The sequence below is a fragment of the Pantherophis guttatus genome, chromosome 7 (genome assembly GCF_059756535.1).
Source record: "Pantherophis guttatus breed Tessera chromosome 7, ASM5975653v1, whole genome shotgun sequence".
Lineage (NCBI taxonomy): Eukaryota > Metazoa > Chordata > Lepidosauria > Squamata > Colubridae > Pantherophis > Pantherophis guttatus.
In genome coordinates this window covers 35,603,313-35,622,120 of record NC_142069.1, presented here as the reverse complement: position 1 = coordinate 35,622,120, position 18,808 = coordinate 35,603,313, and the positions used below count along the sequence as shown (strand labels likewise).

Below are 18,808 nucleotides of genomic sequence, written 5' to 3'. Positions count from 1 at the left end.
ATGCCGGAAACCACAGCCACTCAGTCTTGGAAGGGTTGAGCTTGAGCTTGTTCCTCCCCATCCAGATCCGTACAGCCTCCAGGCACTGGGCCATCACTTCAAGGGCATCGCTGGGGTGGCCTGGGGTGGAGATGTACAGCTGGGTGTCATCAGCGTACCGGTGGTATCTCACCCCAAAGCCACTGATGATCTCGCCCAGCGGCTTCACATAAATGTTGAACAGAAGGGACGAGAGGACCGACCCTTGCGGCACTCCACAGATGAGAGGCCTCGAGGTCGACCTCTGCCCCCGTCAACACAAACTGCGACCGGTCGGAGAGAAAGGAGGAGAACCACCGTAACACGGTGCCTCCCATCCCCAACTCTTCCAACCGGTGCAGCATGATACCATGGTCGATGGTATCAAAAGCCGCTGAGAGGTCTAATAGGACCAGAACAGAGGAGCAACCCCTGTCCCGAGCCCTCCAGAGATCATCAACCAACGCGACCAATGCCGTTTCCGTGCTGTGCCCAGGCCTGAAACCCGACTGGAACGGATCCAGATAGGACGTTTCCTCCTGGAATTGTGGGAACTGTCGTGCGACCACACTCTCAACAACCTTCGCCACGAAGCGAATGATGAATTAATTTCCAGTAATGTTGAATTCTGCAACATTGCTGCCCCATACAGAAGAAAATCAATCATTTTATCAATCATAACCAGAGTACTGTACTAGCTATAAAACATACCAGTTCACTCTAAGGATAAGATTCAAAGTGATCTTAATGTTCTTTTTCCATTGAAAATCAGAAAAAAGATCCATACAATTGCACTCAACTCTTATGCTTGAACATTAGAGTTCCTACCTTCCATTTTAATAAATATTTATTCTATTCTAAGGTACAGTATTAACCGGTTACAATTAAAATCAGATTAGAGACAAAAATAGAAATTACATCTCACTCGTAAACAAATGTAGGACAGATAATTGTTACCTTTTTAATAAAATGTAATATCACTTAAATTGGAACTCTTAAGCTGCAACTCTCAAATCACAAATTCTTTCCAGAGTGTTTAGGCATCATAGAATTCTCTTTTATAACTATGATGCCTAAACACTCTGGAAAGAATTTGTGATTTGAGAACTGCAGAGAACTGTTTTATTTATTATTGCAGAATTATTATTGCTCTTTGTCTCAATAGCATAAAACCAGAAAGGAGGTAAGAAACCTGGTGCTCTACTCCTTTTAAATAGTTTATTATTAAATAAATTATTATTTATTATTAATTATTAAATAGAAATCACCAGATCTCATTGTTGCCTTCTATTATAGCAATCAAAACTGAGCATTTCGACGGAGGTTAAAACTAATTCTTACTTTTATGAATTGTGAGGTGGCTTTATATCGATTCAGATGTAATATGATAATGATTTTTATTGATTTTGTAGAAAGTCAGCGCCCACCCTCCTAGAAGAATGAAATATTTTGGGAAATATTAAAAAGGCAGAATATTGTATTTCCGTAAAGGAGAAATGGAGAAATATGCTCTTGGAGACAGAAAGCAGTCCCCAAGTCTTTCTTAATAGCCCCCAGCAGATATTTTGTACCCATTAAAAAAGATTGGGCCAGCCTATTCAGAAACCAATCCCAGTTTCCCTGCCCCAAGCAGAAACTCAGGCTAGCTTTTAGAAATGCAGATTGGGTAATCCGTTCAGAGAGACTGGGCCAAGACAGAAACTCAGATAAGGAACAAACAAAAGTTGAAACAATTACCTCAAATACCTAGGATTTGCATTTTTTTTTTTTGCCTGTAGAGCCAGCTATGACCCCTACATAAACCCCTACAAGACCCCATATGAATCTGACAACAGTCAATAGAATACATATTCTTGCACAGGAACAGGAAGCTCAAGTGCAAAGCCCAAAGAAGATATAAACCAGGGGTGAAATGCTACCGGTTTGGGCCGGTTTGCCCAAACCGGTAGTAAAAAAATATTAAAAAAAAGTTCCAGTGATCAGCTGAGCAACGCACATCGCTCAACTGATCGTCAGAACTTTTTTTTTTTACTTTTTAAGCATTTTTTTACTACAGGTTCGGATGAATAGGTAGTAAAAAAATGCTTTAAAAAGGAAAAAAAAGCAGTTCCCACGATCATGCGGCACAGCTGTGATCATCAAACCCTTTTTTTTTACTTTTTAAAGCATTTTTTACTACCTCTTCGCCTGAACCGTTAGTAAAAAATGCTTTAGAAAAGTTTTTTAAAAGTTTCCCACAATCGCGCGCCACAGCTGATTCCCCCGCTCGCTGTTCGACTTACCTTTCCAAGCCTCCTTTTGCTGTGTAGTGTGCATGCGCGCACAGAGCGGATTTGGTGTGTATTGCGCATGCGCGTGCATAGCACGCATGCATGGCCAGCAAACCAGTAGCAAACCGGTTCAGATTTCACCACTGGTATAACGCCCCCCCCCACTCTCACCTCCATTTTGTCAGCTGCCCAGAACCATAAACTTATGTGGTTCTGCTTCATCAATAAACCATCTTTCCAATCAGCTTCCATGTTTCCAGTGTCTTTCTCCCAGATTGGAACTGAACCAGATGGATATTTCTTCCCACAATTTTAATGTTTTAAATGCGTTCAGTGTTTTGTAAGCTGCTGAGAGTTTTGAGTCAGCAGTTTTTAAATATTGAAAACAAACAATAAAATAAGTCAAGAATTTAGAGGATTCTCATCTTAATATGCCTGTCATTCAAAATGATACAATCATTTGTCAAAGATGAGAACTGAACAATTTGCTTTGTTCATTATAGTGTTTTTTCTGGAAGAGAACTTTAGGAGTTATAGCAGAATACAAGAGAGTTTGTATATTTCTTTGCTGCCCTCTAGTTGTCATTCAGGTTTTTAAAAGCCTATTCATAGCTTCTTCCTTCTGTTCTTTTCAGAATTTTCCTACCCATTTTGAATAAAAGACTAACCCTTTTTTTCTATGGTGAGGAGGAGCTGGGTCAAATCTGTATATGACGAAGATTGCATCACTCCCATGTGAAGATGCTGCATCAGACAGGGGAGTTGTAAAATCCTAGTCCTGCAAGTAGGCTGCCATTCTTGGAACAGTCTGCCAAACAGTTATTGTGAATGCAGGCTATCATTCCCAAGAAAGATGGATAATGGAGAAAAAGCAATAATATAGGTTTTCTGCTGCTTCATTGATTCAATAAATTAGTTCGACTTGAGGCAGCAATGAACAAAATGTTTTTCAGGCCCTACTCATCTCACAATTAGACTGTTGAAATGCGTGCTACATAGGGGTAGACCTCTACCCTTGAAGAGCATTCAGAAGCTACAGCTGGGGCAGAGTGCAGCAGCATGGACAGTTCTTGGGGCCCAAATAATGGCCCATGTAACACCACTGTTCTGTGAGCTGCATTGGTTGCCAGTCCGCTTCTGGCTGCATTTCTAGATGTTGGTAATCACCTTTAAAGCCCTTCATGGCATGGGTCCTGGCCACTTGAGGGACTGTCTCATCCTACTGGGATTGACCAGCCTCACTTGTGCTGGCAGGAAAGACATGTATTCTGGCTAGTGGAGTCTAGGAGAAAGGCCTTCTGTTGCTGCACCTGCCCTCTGGGACATCTTGCCACCACAGAGTAAGGGCTCTAATGGGGGAGCATAGATTAACAACAGATCCCACCCACCCCCATCCTGCTCTCGCCTTCCCCATCGTTAATTGGGCTGCAGTGTTTGCTTTTGTATTATGTTTTAGTTTATACAATTTTTATCTTTTAAGATTTCAAGTTACCCAGAGTTACCTTGGCGGCCAATAAATTTTATAAAGGAAGGAAGGAAGGAAGGAAGGAAGGAAGGAAGAAAGGAAGGAAGGAAGGAAAAATAAATAACAAAATGAATCAATAAAATGATCAAATATTTTGGAGAAGTTTGGAATGTTTTGTTTCTCTCAGGTGAAACTTCCTCTAGTCTAGAAAACGCCATTCTGAGGGATGATTCAGGACATAGCAATATTCTTCAAATCAAAAATGTCTTAAAATATTATGCACAAAAAAGACCTAGATATTTTGAGGCCAGATCAATTCTAGTAATTCATTAGAACTGCTTCAAGTTCTGTAATGTTTTGGGAGACTTAAAAATATAGGAGTTTCTTATAGTTTCTGAATGAAATGAATGTTTAAAATATACTTTCCACAATAAATTAGTATTAAAATTAGGCTCAAGCTCAACCCTTCCAAGACTGAGTGGCTGTGGTTCCCAGCATCCTGATATAGTCAGTTGACTCCCTCACTGACTATCAGGGGCGAGTCTTTGGCCCCCGCGGAGAGGGCGCACAATCTGGGAGTCCTCCTGGATATGCACCTGTCCTTGGAGGAACATCTCACGGCTGTAGCCAGGGGGACCTTCTGTCAGGTTCGCCTGATTCGCCAGTTGCGGCCCTTTCTTGATCGGGATTCCCTGTGCACAGTCACTCACGCCCTCGTCACCTCGCGACTGGACTACTGCAACGCTCTCTACATGGGGCTACCCTTGAGGAGCACCCGGAGGCTCCAACTGGTCCAGAATGCGGCCGCGCAGGTAATCACAGGAGCCGCCTGGCGCTCCCACATAACACTCCTGCGTGAGCTGCACTGGCTCCCAGTGGTCGTCCGGGTGCGCTTCAAGGTGTTGGTTACCACCTTTAAAGCGCTCCATGGCATAGGACCTAGTTATCTTCGAGACTGCCTGCTGCTACCGATGACCTCCCACCGACCTGTGCGCTCCCACAGAGGGCCTCCTCGGGGTGCCATCAGCCAAACAATGTAGGCTGGTGACCCCCAGGGGGAGGGCCTTCTCTGTGGGGGCACCTACCCTCTGGAATCAGCTGCCCCCAGAGATAAGGAGAATCCAAGACTTCAGTGCCTTCTGCCGTGCCCTTAAAACTTTCTTTTTTCAGCAAGCCGGGCTGGCTTAACATATTTTTAAATATTTAAAATTAAATTTTTTAAATTTTTTAATTGGTTTGTTATCTTAAATTGGGGCCAAATTAATATATATCCTTTTAATTGTTTTTTAATGTTTGTATTGTATGTTTTTATCTGGCTGTACACCGCCCTGAGTCCCTCGGGAGAAGGTGCGGTATATAAATTCGAAATAAAATAAAATAAATAAATAAAATAAAAGGGTGCCTTCCTCTTTTAATGCAATAAGATGCAATAAGTCTATAATTCTGTAGACAATTACTGTTTTGAATGTTATTCTCATTTGTTTATAACTCATTCTACCTTTTCCTAGAATCAGTTTTATTTTCCAAGTTATAATCTACCTCTACTGCATCCACCTCTACTGTATTCCTGTTTTTATAGTTTGATTTTCTAATTGTAGAGATTTATAAGTAGAGTCACCTTCTGAAATTCAGCCAGTTTAGTCAATAATATTATTTTACATGTTGTTAGCTTACAAACATGAAGCTATCCAATATTAGTCTCCCTGTATTGAAGATAATCAAGGAAAGGGATTGTTGTTTATTACAAGGCTCTAAAAAAATCCAGTGGGACTTTCCATTAAACAATTTAAAATTATAAATATTTTTTAAAATCTGCAACGTGCATCACATGGTGATTCACATGTGTGATCCAGTTGAATAGCTTAAGCTCATTGCAGCTAATTTAAATAGGAATGTGTTGTTCTTACCTGAGTATAAATAGAGAAATATAGGGTAGAGTGAAACACTTCGTTGTATGGGTTATTTGTAGCTGTTTATAAATACAAACATCAGGTAGTAAACTGAGTTCCTTATACTAAGAGTAATGGAGAAATATATTTTAACTTTTGGGGAAAACAAACCTGCCAAAACGTGCCCCAAGTAATTGACCACTCCAGCCTTTCTGTGTAATAAAATATATATTTACTCGGAATTGCGGAGCTGGAAAAAAAAATCAAACTCCGCCAATCTACAAAGCATTGATGTTATTGTAAAGATAGGATTGATTCCGATTTAAATTTCGTTAGAAGTCGCTCGCAGAAACCCCTTTTATATTCTCCTGTTCTCATGCCAGTGTAATGGCAATGACCTGGAGTTTTTGAATGTGCGAGCTTTTTTAAAAAAATAAAATCATTACTCCTAGTAAGTCATACATTATAAAGAATGAAGAACCGCTTTATATATTACCGCGTCTTGTTTAAATGGACTAGTTTCACCTCCACCCCGGAACTAAAACAATGAACCCGGAAGGGCTATAAATTAGAATAATAATTTTTATATGCCTGTATCTCAGCTTTTTGGCGATTTTCGTATCTATATGGGTCTTTTCCCATTCGTGGGAACATTGCAATGGTAGCCTACAACCAGGGAAGAGAAATTTCCTCGCCTGATGCGGAGGTTTTAGGAGTTTTTTTTCCCTAGGCAATGGGGCGGAGTCGAAGGACCCAGACATAAAAGAAAAATGGCGACGCTCGTGCTGGATAACGGCGCTTATAATGCCAAGATCGGGTACAGTCATGCTCATGTCAGGTGAGGTTGGTTTTTTCGCTCGAAACAGTTATGGACAAAATGGAAGCCTGTGTTCACAGACATCGTTTTAGGACAATTTACGATTAATCTATCGGGTTTCTTACATGTTTCATATAGGGATGGATCAGGATGTATTGCTCCCGTGAATGGAGAGAAACATTCCCAAACTGTACGTTCCTTAACAAACGCCCAGATTTTTTTTAAACTATGAAAACGTCATTTATTGAACTGTGTTGTTCATTATAAAATGTTTTCCACCAATTTGGTGGAATTTGGAAGAATCTGTTTTTTATTTACAGATGGATCAACGATTTTCGCAAATACACCTCATAGCATACTTAGTTTATTTGGAGCCTTCTGATGCACAGGAACTAATCCTCCAACTAGATTCTGGATAATTGTCTATGTGTAGTGCACAAAATAACAGTTAATAGTATTTTAAATCCTGAGTCTCCTTTAAGTTTCATTTGTGTTTTTATAGCTTTTCTGCGAGTAAAATGAGGCTTTTTTTGCAGAAAATATGCGTAAATGATTTGAGAAATCTTGAAAAATATTGAACTGAAAATTTGACTTAACTATATGAAACTTTATTGAGTTTTAGGCCCCTTTTTGGTTGCAGACATTGGTTTGCTGCTTCCAACTCTAATGAAATATTTGACTTAATAGAGCTTTTCCTTTGAAAAGTGTTTTGATATTGACAATATTTTGTTATTTGCTTTGTTCACTTACAGATGACAGCTTGTTTAAATACATATTTAGGAATCCCATTAGATTTTTTTTTCTCCTTCCCACAGTGTCATTCCCAATTGTCAGTTCAGATCAAAGACTGCTCGTTTGAAAACATTTACAGCTAACCAATTGGATGAAATTAAAGATCCGTCTGGACTTTTTTATATTCTCCCTTTTCAGAAGGTAACTAGAAATATGCCTCAATATACATAATTTTTCCCACTTAATTTTTAAAATAATTATAACTTCATCCTACATGGTTGTTCATTCAGATGAACAAAGGAAGAGCAGTTACATTTTCATCAAAATTTAATGAATTTCCATTTTAATTTCTTTTAGTAATACAGTATGTCCAACAAATATTGGCCGAAAAATTATGCAAGTGTCATATTTTTTTCTTTTTTAAAAATAGGGATACTTGGTTAATTGGGATGTTCAGAGACAAGTATGGGATTATCTTTTTGGAAAAGAAATGTATCAGGTAACTTGCATTTTTCTTTATCTTGAATATAGAAGTAAGACAGCTGCAAAAGGCATTTAATCATGGTATTTAAAACATTTGCTACAATAATAATGATTGAAAATACGTTTTGATTTGGATAATCTGTGGATGCCAATCTGTTTTAAAGCTTCAAATGTGCTGTGTCCAGACATGCAACTGATCATTATGGATATTCTTAAATATTGAAAATGGACTGCCAGTTGATAAATTATATTAATTTATTGTGGAAAATATATTTAAAATGGGTTGTTCATTCATTTTATTCAGCAATTTTGGGAAAATCCTAGATACAATCTAAAACTTGCTCAGAACAGTAACTTAGTGGGACTATGTGGGTCAATTTAAAAATAAAATATAGCTTTAATATGGATTTTGAATTAATATCAGAAAGTTGTTATGTCTCAAGTTTTATTTTAAAACTACTTCCAGTTCTTAAAATGTTTTCCTTTACAGGTAGATTTTGTTGATACTAACATAATCATCACAGAACCTTATTTCAACTTTAGCTCAATTCAAGAGTCTATGAATGAAATATTATTTGAAGAATACCAATTCCAAGCAGTTCTCAGAGTAAATGGTGAGTGACATTGTTCACTGTCCAGAAAATGTATGGTGCTCTTCATCCTGACATTGATTCAACACATTTAAAAATTATGATGTCAGTCTGCTAATAAAAATAGCTATAATATGGCATATTATATTTCAGCTGGAGCTCTTAGTGCCCATAGATATTTCCGAGATAACCCATCAGAATTGTGTTGTATTATTGTGGACAGTGGATATTCTTTTACACACATTGTGCCTTACTGTAGAAGTAAAAAGAAGAAAGAAGCAATAATAAGGTAAAACATTTAAGCATTCATAAAAAAAGAAATTTTATTTTAAAAATATATGAAAATTTCAAGCTTTGTTTTTAATTTCCAGAATTAATGTTGGAGGAAAACTCTTAACCAATCATTTAAAGGAAATAATCTCTTACAGGTAAAGCATTTATTTTGACTCTACAAAAGTACCCTATTGAACCCCATCATCAAACAAATCATGTTAGATTAAGCTTATCATCTTTGGGAGAATTGCTACTTAAATTAATCAGAGGGATACTGTGGTCATACTGTATGTATCTGGACCTCAACAAAACTTTGACAAAATGTCTCAAGATATTCTCTTTAATGAAATAGTAAAATATAGGCTAGGTGATTTTGGTGTTAGATAGATAATTGACTGAATGAAAATATCCAAAGATATAGAAAATCTTGAGAAGTGGACTTCAATTAATAAGATTGAAATTAACAGGGAGAAGTATAAAGTTCTGCATCTTGGTAGGAAAAAATGTACAGCACAAATATAGGTTGGAGGAGACTTGTCTTTGCCATAATACATGTGACAAAGATTCTCTTCTGTTGTTGTTATTAACCACTAGTTAAACATAAACCAGGAATGCAGTGCAGTTACTAAAAAGGCAAATGCTATCTTAAAGTATATAGTCCTCATTTAGTAACTGCCTCATGTAGCAACCATTCTGGTTACAAGGGTGATAAAAAATAACTTTATGACCAATCTCACACTATGACCTTCACAGGTCTATAAAGTTAAGGAAAGCTGAAATAAGATCATTAGCACAGTAATGATTTTGCTTAGTGATCACTTATAACCAAGTTGCCAGTCTCAATTTGTTTGCTAACAAGGATAGCATGTACATTAAATGGGAGAAAAGTCCAGATCATGGGAGTAGTTGTTCTATTCTGCACAAATCAAGTCCCATTTACAAAACTCTATTCAAACGTAGTCACTACATATCAAAAATGGACAGTGGCAAAGTAAATCCAGGGGGGGAGTATGCAAAGCAAGCCTGAGAAGGAGTTAAATTATCTGGTTATGTTTAGTCTTCCAAAAAGATAGCAGTCTTCAAATATATGAAGATCTTACATAGAAGGAAATGTGGGACTTATTTTCTCCTGTTCCTAAGAGCAAAACCAAAACCAATAGTTAAAATTATAAGAAAGGAGATACAGCCCTGAGCAGGAGATTGGAACAGATGACTTCTAAAACTGTTTCAAGCTCTGATTATCTACCTATTAACTCATTGGAGCAATCTTGGAAAGGAAATGCCATATCCTTCAGATTCAAGGAGCTATGAAGTTTAGCAGTGTTGCCCAACAAATTTTTAACTAGAACTTACTGTAATGATTCTGATTTTAATTCCTCAATTTACATTAAATTTAGTAGCATACCTAAATTTGTAGAACATTAAATGTTCTTTTCCATAATCTTGCAGTGGACTATGAAATACAAAGTTAAGTAAATTTCCTTCAACACTTAAAATAAACTGGCAAAGCAAACAGAATAAATAACTTTTTTAAAATTTCATGTAATTTTTCTAGGCAGCTCCATGTTATGGATGAAACTCATGTGATTAATCAAGTGAAAGAAGATGTATGTTATGTTTCACAAGACTTTTTCAAGGATATGGAGATTGCAAAGTATGGTCTTTTTAAATATATTAGTTAAGTGTTGCTTATTTTATTAAAGTTTAGAAATTTATAGGGCTTGATCCTAAAAAAGCATGCCACCTAGTTAGGCTGACATTTTTGTAATTAAAAAGATATTCTTTTGAGCATGTATGGAATTATTTTATCTTCTGTGCCCCATCATACAAATCTGGAAGGAGAGACAAAGATCTTTGAGAAGACCTTTGATTAGGATTTCAGTTTGTGATCTGATCCATGGAAGAAGAGAGATGTCATTTTCTAGTCCACTTTAAATAGACATTTTTGCCCATAAAGGTGACCTAAAATATTTTAAATAGAAGAAATAATGATATTCAAGATCAAGGATGTGCTACACATTTTTTCTACCTCCAGCATTTACCTAATAATTATTTTAAAAGCCCATTTCATTCTTCAAGAATATTCAAGTTATACATTATATTAAAATATAAAAATTGCTGTGGAATAAATTGTTTTGAGAAACTTTAAGAAATTACTTAATGCATTCTCAATGAATTCTGTTCCAGGTTAAAAGAAGAGAATACAGTGATGTTGGACTATGTTTTACCAGACTTCAGCACAATAAAAAAAGGATTTTGTAAGGTAATAAAATCACTATAACTGTGTTTAAAGTTTTCAGTGTGTGCAAGTAAATGACAAACATTTGTCAATTTGTTATATGTTGTGTTTGCATATTAAATATAATGTTCGAATAACACTTAATGAAAAATATAGACTTTACCACTATGTGTTTTATAATTGTTTGATGTAGCCAAGAGAAGAAATGGTATTAAGTGGAAAGTACAAAACTGGTGAACAAATACTTCGTCTTACAAATGAGCGATTTGCAGTTCCAGAAATACTCTTCCATCCTTCGGATATTGGCATTCAAGAAATGGGAATTCCAGAAGCCATTGTTTATTCAATTCAGAATTTGCCAGAAGGTACATTTATTAAAATGGTGTTGCATTCTCAAGGATCCGTGAAGTATATTGCACAACAAAACATTTTATTTTGCTTAAATAGCTTACAGTTTTAAAGGCAATGGCTTCATTGTCTACAACTATTTTAATATTAATATTTGCAATAATTACATGTAGTTCTCAATCAATGATCACTCGTTCAGTGGCCGTTTGAAGTTAAAATGGCACCAAAAAGTAATACTTTGAACCGGTCCTCAAGATTCTGACTGTCCCAGGAACCCTATGATCATGCAGTCATGAACTGGATGCTTGGTAACCAGCTCACACTACAACAGTTGCAGCATCCCACAACACGTGATTGCTATTTGTGACCTTCCCTATCGGGTTCCCACACACAAATCAATGGGGAAGCTTGCAGGAAAAATCGCAAGTCATTCACATTCCAGTGGCTTTTTCTTCTGAGGAGCCTTACTGTGGTACCTGAACACACTCCTCCCAACCACCATCAACACACCCTCACACACAGTTTTCCCCCTGCAGCACCACATTCAACAATGGTTGCTGATTCATTCAACAGCAGCCAACCCTGGCCTTGCCATATTTGTGCTATGCCTTGACAATCACTCAAGCGTCCTCACACACTTGGCTGCAGCCACAGCCAGTCCCTACTATGTTCATGCCACCTTCAACAGCCATTTGTGCACATTCCTCCACTAGGCAGCAGCCATCCCTCAGACTGCATGACAGCCACCCATGCATTTTTCCTGTATCCCACTGTAACCAGTTACCTGTCAGCCTACTTGTGATCCACCTGGGACTTGCAACTTTCTGCTAACTTCCCTATTGACTTTACTTATTGGAAACTGGCAGGAAGTTGCAAGGAGGCTCTCACTTAATGATCTGCAGTCCTCACTTAACAACGTCAATGGTCTAAGCTATGTGGTTATGTGACATCACACTTTTCGACTGCATCGCTTAGTTACAGAAATTCCGGTCCCAATTGTCATCGTAACCCTAAGACAGTGTTTCCCAAACTTTTGACATATCTGTACCCCTTCTATAATTTTCGTAACGCTGAGTACCCCTCATAAAAAACATATGGTGCCCCTGGGGGTACGCATACCACACTTTGGGAAATACTTAGATAACACTGTAATTCTCCGGCGTTTAAACAGCTCCGCGGCTCAACGTCAACTGTTAATGTTCCCGCAGTTTAAAAATGGCCGAACCCGAGCTGCGCGAAGGATGTGCAGAAGTTCCCGCCATAATGAGTTGCGATACGATGTACGATGGCCCCAGTTCCCGTGTAAAAACTGCGATACGCGCCTATTTCTTTCCTTGTTCTGTGGGCGCAGCTAAGCACGGTGCAGTGGATATTCCCACGTCATCCCCACCAAACTCTGGTGCAACGCGTACCCCCACCAAACTCTTACTGTACCCCTGGGGGTACGCGTACCACACTTTGGGAAACACTGCCCTAAGACTACCTGCATTTATATTAAGGATACTACATCTATAAAATTTACAGTAGATAAATTTAGAAATCAATATATTTTACTCTATAAACATAGCTTCTGGTATACAAGAATTCCTGTTCTGATTTCTCTGGTATCAAATTTAATAAAAACATTAAAAATGATTAAATATCTAGTTAAAATATAATGACACATTACATAGGAAACTATTGTTAGTATTAATGTGATATTGTAAAATTGCTGTCATTACCTCTGCGCTATTAAGAATGCTGAACAAAAGTAAATTAAAGATATCAAGTATTGTGAAATAGAGGCTTTAGCCTTTTGTGGAAATAAGCAATTATGTTTGTAAAATACATAAATATTAAGATGATGGTAGGAGTGCCTTCATGTATTTATTCCAGGTTAACAACACAGTCTTAATTCTATCAGGTGGCTGCTATTAAGGGAATGACAGGCGTCTGGATTAGTTATGCTCAGGTTAAGACCTTTTAGCAGGAGGACCATATCTGTTCCTGTTACACTTACAGAATTCCATAATATCAGCAATAATCCCAGTTATTACTATTTTTTAAAAAGACATTGGCGTCCTTCAGTCTCAAGAGTATGGTATCATGCTCTGGAAAGAGGTCCTAAAACAGCATCTAGTGTGACTAAAAAGGCCAATTCGAGAGTGGCAATCCCTTCCACACTGAGGGCAGATACATTCTGTCCCCTGCCCAGCCCCCAGATTTCGCTGGTTCCGGGACTGCCGAACAAGTGTCTCTTCGAATTGGAGAAGGCCATGCTGCGTCTTTAGCCTCCAAGCTGAACGATCGGAGGTCAAGGTTTCCCAGTTGTTAATGTCCATTCCCAGGGCCTTTAGGTCCCTCTTGCAGATATCCTTATATTGCAGCTGTGGTCTCCCTCTGAGGCGCTTTCCCTGCACTAATTCTCCATACAGGAGATCTTTCGGAATCCGACCATCTATTCTCACATGCCCCAGCCAGCATAGACGTCGCTGTTTCAATAGTGTATACATGCTAGAAATTCCAGCACGTTCCAAGACTGCGCTGTTTGGAACTTTGTCCTGCCAGGTGGTGCCAAGAATTCATTGGAGACAGTGCATATGAAAGGTGTTCAACTTTCTCTCCTGCCGTGCGTAGAGGGTCCAAGACTCACTGCAGTATCAGAGTGTGCTTAGAACACAGGCTCTATAGACCTGGATCTTTGTATGTTCCATCAGCTTCTTATTAAGCCATACTCTCTTTGTAAGTCTGGAAAATGTGGTGGCCGCTTTACCAATACGTTTATTCAGCTCAGTATCTAAAGAGAGAGTGTCAGAGATAGTTGAGCTGAGGTACACAAAGTCATGGACGACCTCCAGTTCTTGTGCAGAGATTAATACAGGGAGGTGAATCCACGTCCTGACCCATGACTTGTGTTCTTTTTTTTGAAGACTTTTTTTGAAGACTTTTTTGAAGACTTTTAAAAAGACAAATCTGAATTATTTCTATCTCTGAGGCAAATTTAAACTGGCAATTGCTTTTTCTTTTGCCATAAAACCAAACAAATTAATTTAGAATATTAAATTATATTAATCTGATTTTTCCACAGAAATGCAGCCTCATTTCTTCAAGAATATTGTTTTAACAGGTGGGAATTCTCTGTTCCCTGGCTTTAGAGATCGTGTTTATTCTGAGGTTCGATGCCTCACTCCAACAGATTATGAAGTTTCAGTTGTACTACCAGAGAAGTAAGTAGTCTTCAATTTACAAATAGAGTTTAATTTTAAAATATAATTTTTCAATTTTTATATTAAATTTTTTAATTTTTTTTAAAAAAATTTGATTTATATGCCGCCCTTTTCCGGAGACTCAGGGCGGCTTACAATGTGTTAAGCAATAGCCTTCATACTTTTGTATATTTATACAAAGTCAGCTTATTGCCCCCACAAACTGGGTCCTCAATTTACCTACCTTAGAAAGGATGGAAGGCTGAGTCAACCTTGACTCTGGTGAGATTCGAACTTACAGTAATTGCAGACAGCTGGTGTTAATCGCAATGCTATCAGTCTGCTGAGCCACCAGGCCCATAATTTAGGAATGAATGTATTCTGGTTCTTTCTGGCATTGTTGGCTAGATATATATATGTACTCACCATATTATTCCTTTAGGTGTAAACAGTGTTATGCTACCTATAAAAAAGAAGTAGAAGTAGTGGGCAAAACATTAAAGTAGAATATAATAGAAAAGGAAAGAAAAACTGAAATTATTCCTTACATTTCTATATGCCTTCCTGTCCTATTGGCAACTCTTGAGAGTTGACAAGATAAAACATAAACATCTGATAATTATAAATAAAAGAATAACATTACAAAAACTAAAATAAGCTTAAAAAAACCAAGGCTTTGAAGGGAAGAGATGGAGGTAATTCTCTATTAATGCACCAACCACCTCCACCAATAGCTTCTCCTTCAGGACTCTATGCTAGCTGTCATAGCCAGGTTTTAAGGCTTTTACTGAAAACTAAGAGAAGGCGGTTCTTACATCCTGTGGCAAGAGGTTCCTATTTTTCTATTGTGACTACGTCTTCATTGATATTTCGTAAATAAACCAAGGACCCCCAACCTACTTCTTTCATATTGATGACTCACTTTGTATTCATTTATACTTGACACTTTGTCTTTGAAGGCGAAGGTATTAAACTGTAGTGTCAAATGTTTTAATACAGAAATAGTCCAAGAATCAAAATTGGAAGGTACCATTCAAGTTATTGAGTTTAAACCATACTTAGCAATCCAGTTTCATTTATCTCAGACTGTCTAGCCTTCATGTTAACAAAAGGTAAAGTTTGGATAGCCATTTGCCCACGATGATAAAAGGATTTGTGTCTTGGGCAAAGGTTAGATTAGAAAATATCTGAGGCACCTCACACCTTTCCAATAAAGAGGAGCCCACAAATACATTTAAAATAAATCATTCCCACGCCATTGAAAGTTTATGAAGTTGGAAAAAGCACACATACATCCATTTTTGTTTCTTCCAACAAAGATTCATCCCTCACTACAAACCTTGTCTTGTTCATGACATTTCTAAGCAAATATGTAAGTTAAAACTTCTCCATCCATTTAATAAATATTCCATCAAGGTACACAATTTCATATGCTTGCTCTGATTTTCTGGTTTTATCTCCTCACATGGGTAGGCATAACTTGTAATCATTCCATTCATTTCCCCTGTGGAATTGAATTAATCATAACCAACTTGGTCTTCAGTACATTCATTGTACATGCATTATATAAGTAATGTTTCCTAGTATGGTTAATGTAAACTAATATTAATTCATAATTTTATATAGCTTGCTTTTTAAAAGGCTGTTTTATTTATTTTCAGTCCTATTACTTATTCCTGGGAAGGTGGAAAGTTGATTTCTGAAAATGATGATTTCGAAGATATGGTAGTAACAAGAGAAGACTATGAAGAAAATGGACATAGCATATGTGAAGAAAAATTTGATATTTAAATAGATTACTTCCATATGAGTGTTGTATAGATTGTCCATTGTAGTGACAATATGTTGTAAGATGGTGCTGTGTCCTAGAAGAACCAATATTTATGAACTGATTATGTGTGTATACTTATTTGTGTACATGAGTATACAAATGTATTGTATATATTGTTATTACTGATCACTGAATTCATGATAAATATATGAATTCTAATGAAAATAACTAGAAATTAAAGGAAGTGTTAATATATCAGAATATTTTGTGGCAGAGATGACTTACAAATTTTTAAATGTACAGTACATATGAAACTTTATGTATATATGAAACTTTTTTGGATTCTAGAAAGATAATGATGTATAACTCAAATGTAAGAAAGCTAGTTCATTTTTTAAAAAATATTTAATCTTGATCAATTTAATAAATGGGTAATTTTATCCAGAAGTCCTTTTTATTAGATCTGGTGGAAGAAAAGGGCAGCAGCTACTAAGCTGAAGACAAAGGTAACAAACTGCAGTGTCAAATAGAGAAATATTCCAAGGAATTAAAATTGGAAGGGGCCATTCAAGTTATTGAGTTTAGACCTTAATGTAGGGATTGATTCAATTGAAACTTAATTCAGTTTCAATTCTCTCAGACCGTCTAGCCTTCATATTAACAAAAGGCAAAGATTGGACAGGTTGGGTACTGGTTGGATTAGAAAACATCACAGAGTAACTCTCAACTTTCCAGACCCCACCATGTTTTTACTTGTGAGGAAGGTTTTCCTAACATTCAGTTGAAATATATCTTTTTGTAACTTAAATCCATATCCTCTTCTATGGAGTTCAATAGAAAAGTGCTATAATATACAGTAGTGCTTCAGCTTTCACAAGGTTGTAAGTATCTAGCTCCATTAATGTCTCCTCATAGAATTTAATTTGTAGTCTTCATTATAGTTCTAACCCTCATTGCTGTTCTATAAATTTGTGATAATTTCTCCAAATCCTTTACAAAGTGAGTTCAAATCTGAATATAGAAAAGTAGTTGTGATGGGGATTGACAAAATTTTCAATGCCTGATCTATTTCAATTGGATATTTGTTCCAACAATATTCTATGATGTACTCTACCAAGTATTCTGTCTTTCATACATGAATTTTACTTATAATAGGAATAAATATGTATAACCTGGCTCCTTGGGGTGGTTGTGGATGCATGTCGCTGGGAGTCAGGAGATAATTTTTTCTCTTAGGGAGGGTGAAATGCCACTAGCCTCAAAAGAAATGGTAATATGCTGTCTTTTGAAGAGGCTGTTTCTATCCAACTGTATTCGATGATTCCTTGTCTTCAAAATTATTTCTTGGAGCAAGATTCTACAATTATAGGGAATTAATTAGATCTAAAATGAAATGGATCATGTGATCCCTTCCAGGATTCAGGCATGCACATGAGAAACAGGAATAATTTACCTGGAGCATTACTTTCTTCAGAACTTGCTTACAGATTAGAGCACTTGACAGTAGAGTAATTCAGCTATGGTTGAAAAAGTATCTGAGTCTATGGTAACCTTGTTTGTTGTCAATGTCACCACTAGGATGAAGCAGGAATCTTTCTTACAGTACATGCTAAAATAAGCAGTCTCCTCAAAAATACTAAAACAAAAGATTATATTGAGAAGTAACCGTTAAGTCTTTTAAATGCCAAGATGTTTATGCATCTTGGACTTTACATCCATGATCCACAAAACCTGAATCTTCTCATAACTCTTATTATAGTACATCAGTTCTCATGCTGATCTTCAGAATCAGAGAATATATAAATCAGTTTTGTATCAGCAATTTCTGCAACAAGTGGCAGCAGCCGATACGAGTAATGATAACTCTGTAAAGTACGTTTATGTAATTTCATGATGGTGTATACAGTATGTAAACAGATAATGTGTGTGATGAGGTAATTAAGCATATATAATTTGCTCACCCCGTTCCTTTGGATGCCCACAATTTATACATTGCTGTTTATTAAATAAAGTACTGGTAGTCTCAACTTACGACAATTGAGCCCAATATTTATGTTGCTAAGCAATATTTATGTTGCTAAGCGAGACAGTTAAGTTTCACCCCATTTTACGACCTTTCTTGCCACAGTTAAGTGAATCACTGCAGTTGTTAAGTTAGTAACCTGCTTGTTAAGTGAATCTGGCTTACCCATTGATCTTGCTTGTCACAAGGTTGCAAAAGGTGATCACATAACTCCCGGGACACTGCAAGGGTCATAAATATGAACCAGTTGCCAAGCTTCCGAATTCTGATCACGTGACCATGAGGATGCGGCAATGGCCATAAGTGTGAAAATCATAACTCGCATTTTTTGCTAGCTGGGGAATTCTGGGAGTTGAAGTCCGCCAGGCTTAAAGTTGCCAAGGTTGGAGACCCCTGTACTAAGCCACCACACAGTAAGCTAAAACTATGCCCTATATTGCAACGGGTGAAGTCAGCCTTCGAGATCAAAGGAGAGGCCAAAACCGAAAGGGAAGTTGCAGCGTCTTCGGTCTGAAAGCTTCAGCTGAGGCACTCCTGAGGAACGCTCGCCTGGGGGAATGGAACGCATCCATAACAGCCACCCGCGGCTCCCCGGCCGCCTCACTCCAGAGCCGACCACCTGAACAGACCAGTCAAGCTCCCCTGACACCGAAACTACCGTTGGCGGCGCAAGCGGTGGGCGGAGCTTCCTCCGCCACAACTTCC

The 18,808-nt window shown here is 37.5% G+C and overlaps 1 protein-coding gene and 1 long non-coding RNA gene across 3 annotated transcripts; one reads left to right on the top strand and one right to left on the bottom strand.

The window, feature by feature from the left end:
- Positions 1-6,176: 6,176 nt before the first annotated feature.
- On the top strand, positions 6,177-16,520 carry ACTR6 (actin related protein 6). 2 transcript variants are annotated; one of them, XM_034403753.3, is made up of 11 exons: positions 6,177-6,480; positions 7,275-7,392; positions 7,622-7,690; positions 8,165-8,288; positions 8,418-8,553; positions 8,636-8,692; positions 10,093-10,191; positions 10,725-10,800; positions 10,970-11,141; positions 14,192-14,330; positions 15,971-16,520. In XM_034403753.3, exons 1-11 carry the CDS (start codon positions 6,413-6,415, stop codon positions 16,098-16,100), a joined length of 1,188 nt encoding a protein of 395 aa, XP_034259644.1. In that variant the 5' UTR covers positions 6,177-6,412; the 3' UTR covers positions 16,101-16,520. The 2 variants fall into 2 exon arrangements, with proteins under 2 accessions (XP_034259644.1, XP_034259646.1); XM_034403755.3 differs by lacking the exon at positions 10,093-10,191 and having other exon boundaries at positions 6,180-6,480.
- Positions 8,570-18,805, bottom strand: LOC132712591 (uncharacterized). The gene is made up of 3 exons (XR_015728913.1): positions 18,269-18,805; positions 14,736-14,772; positions 8,570-13,900 (listed from the first exon to the last, which is right to left on the bottom strand). It is a non-coding gene; the product is annotated as an uncharacterized LOC132712591 (long non-coding RNA).
- Between the last annotated feature and the right edge of the window lie 3 nt (positions 18,806-18,808).

Bases quoted from the DNA above. Each gene is read 5' to 3' on its own strand.
- ACTR6 (XM_034403753.3), top strand. From the start codon at position 6,413: ATGGCGACGCTCGTGCTGGATAACGGCGCTTATAATGCCAAGATCGGG. The intron at 6,481-7,274 runs GTGAGGTTGGTT...TCCTTCCCACAG, and splicing joins TACAGTCATGCTCATGTCAG to TGTCATTCCCAATTGTCAGT. The intron at 8,554-8,635 runs GTAAAACATTTA...TTTAATTTCCAG, and splicing joins AAGAAAGAAGCAATAATAAG to AATTAATGTTGGAGGAAAAC.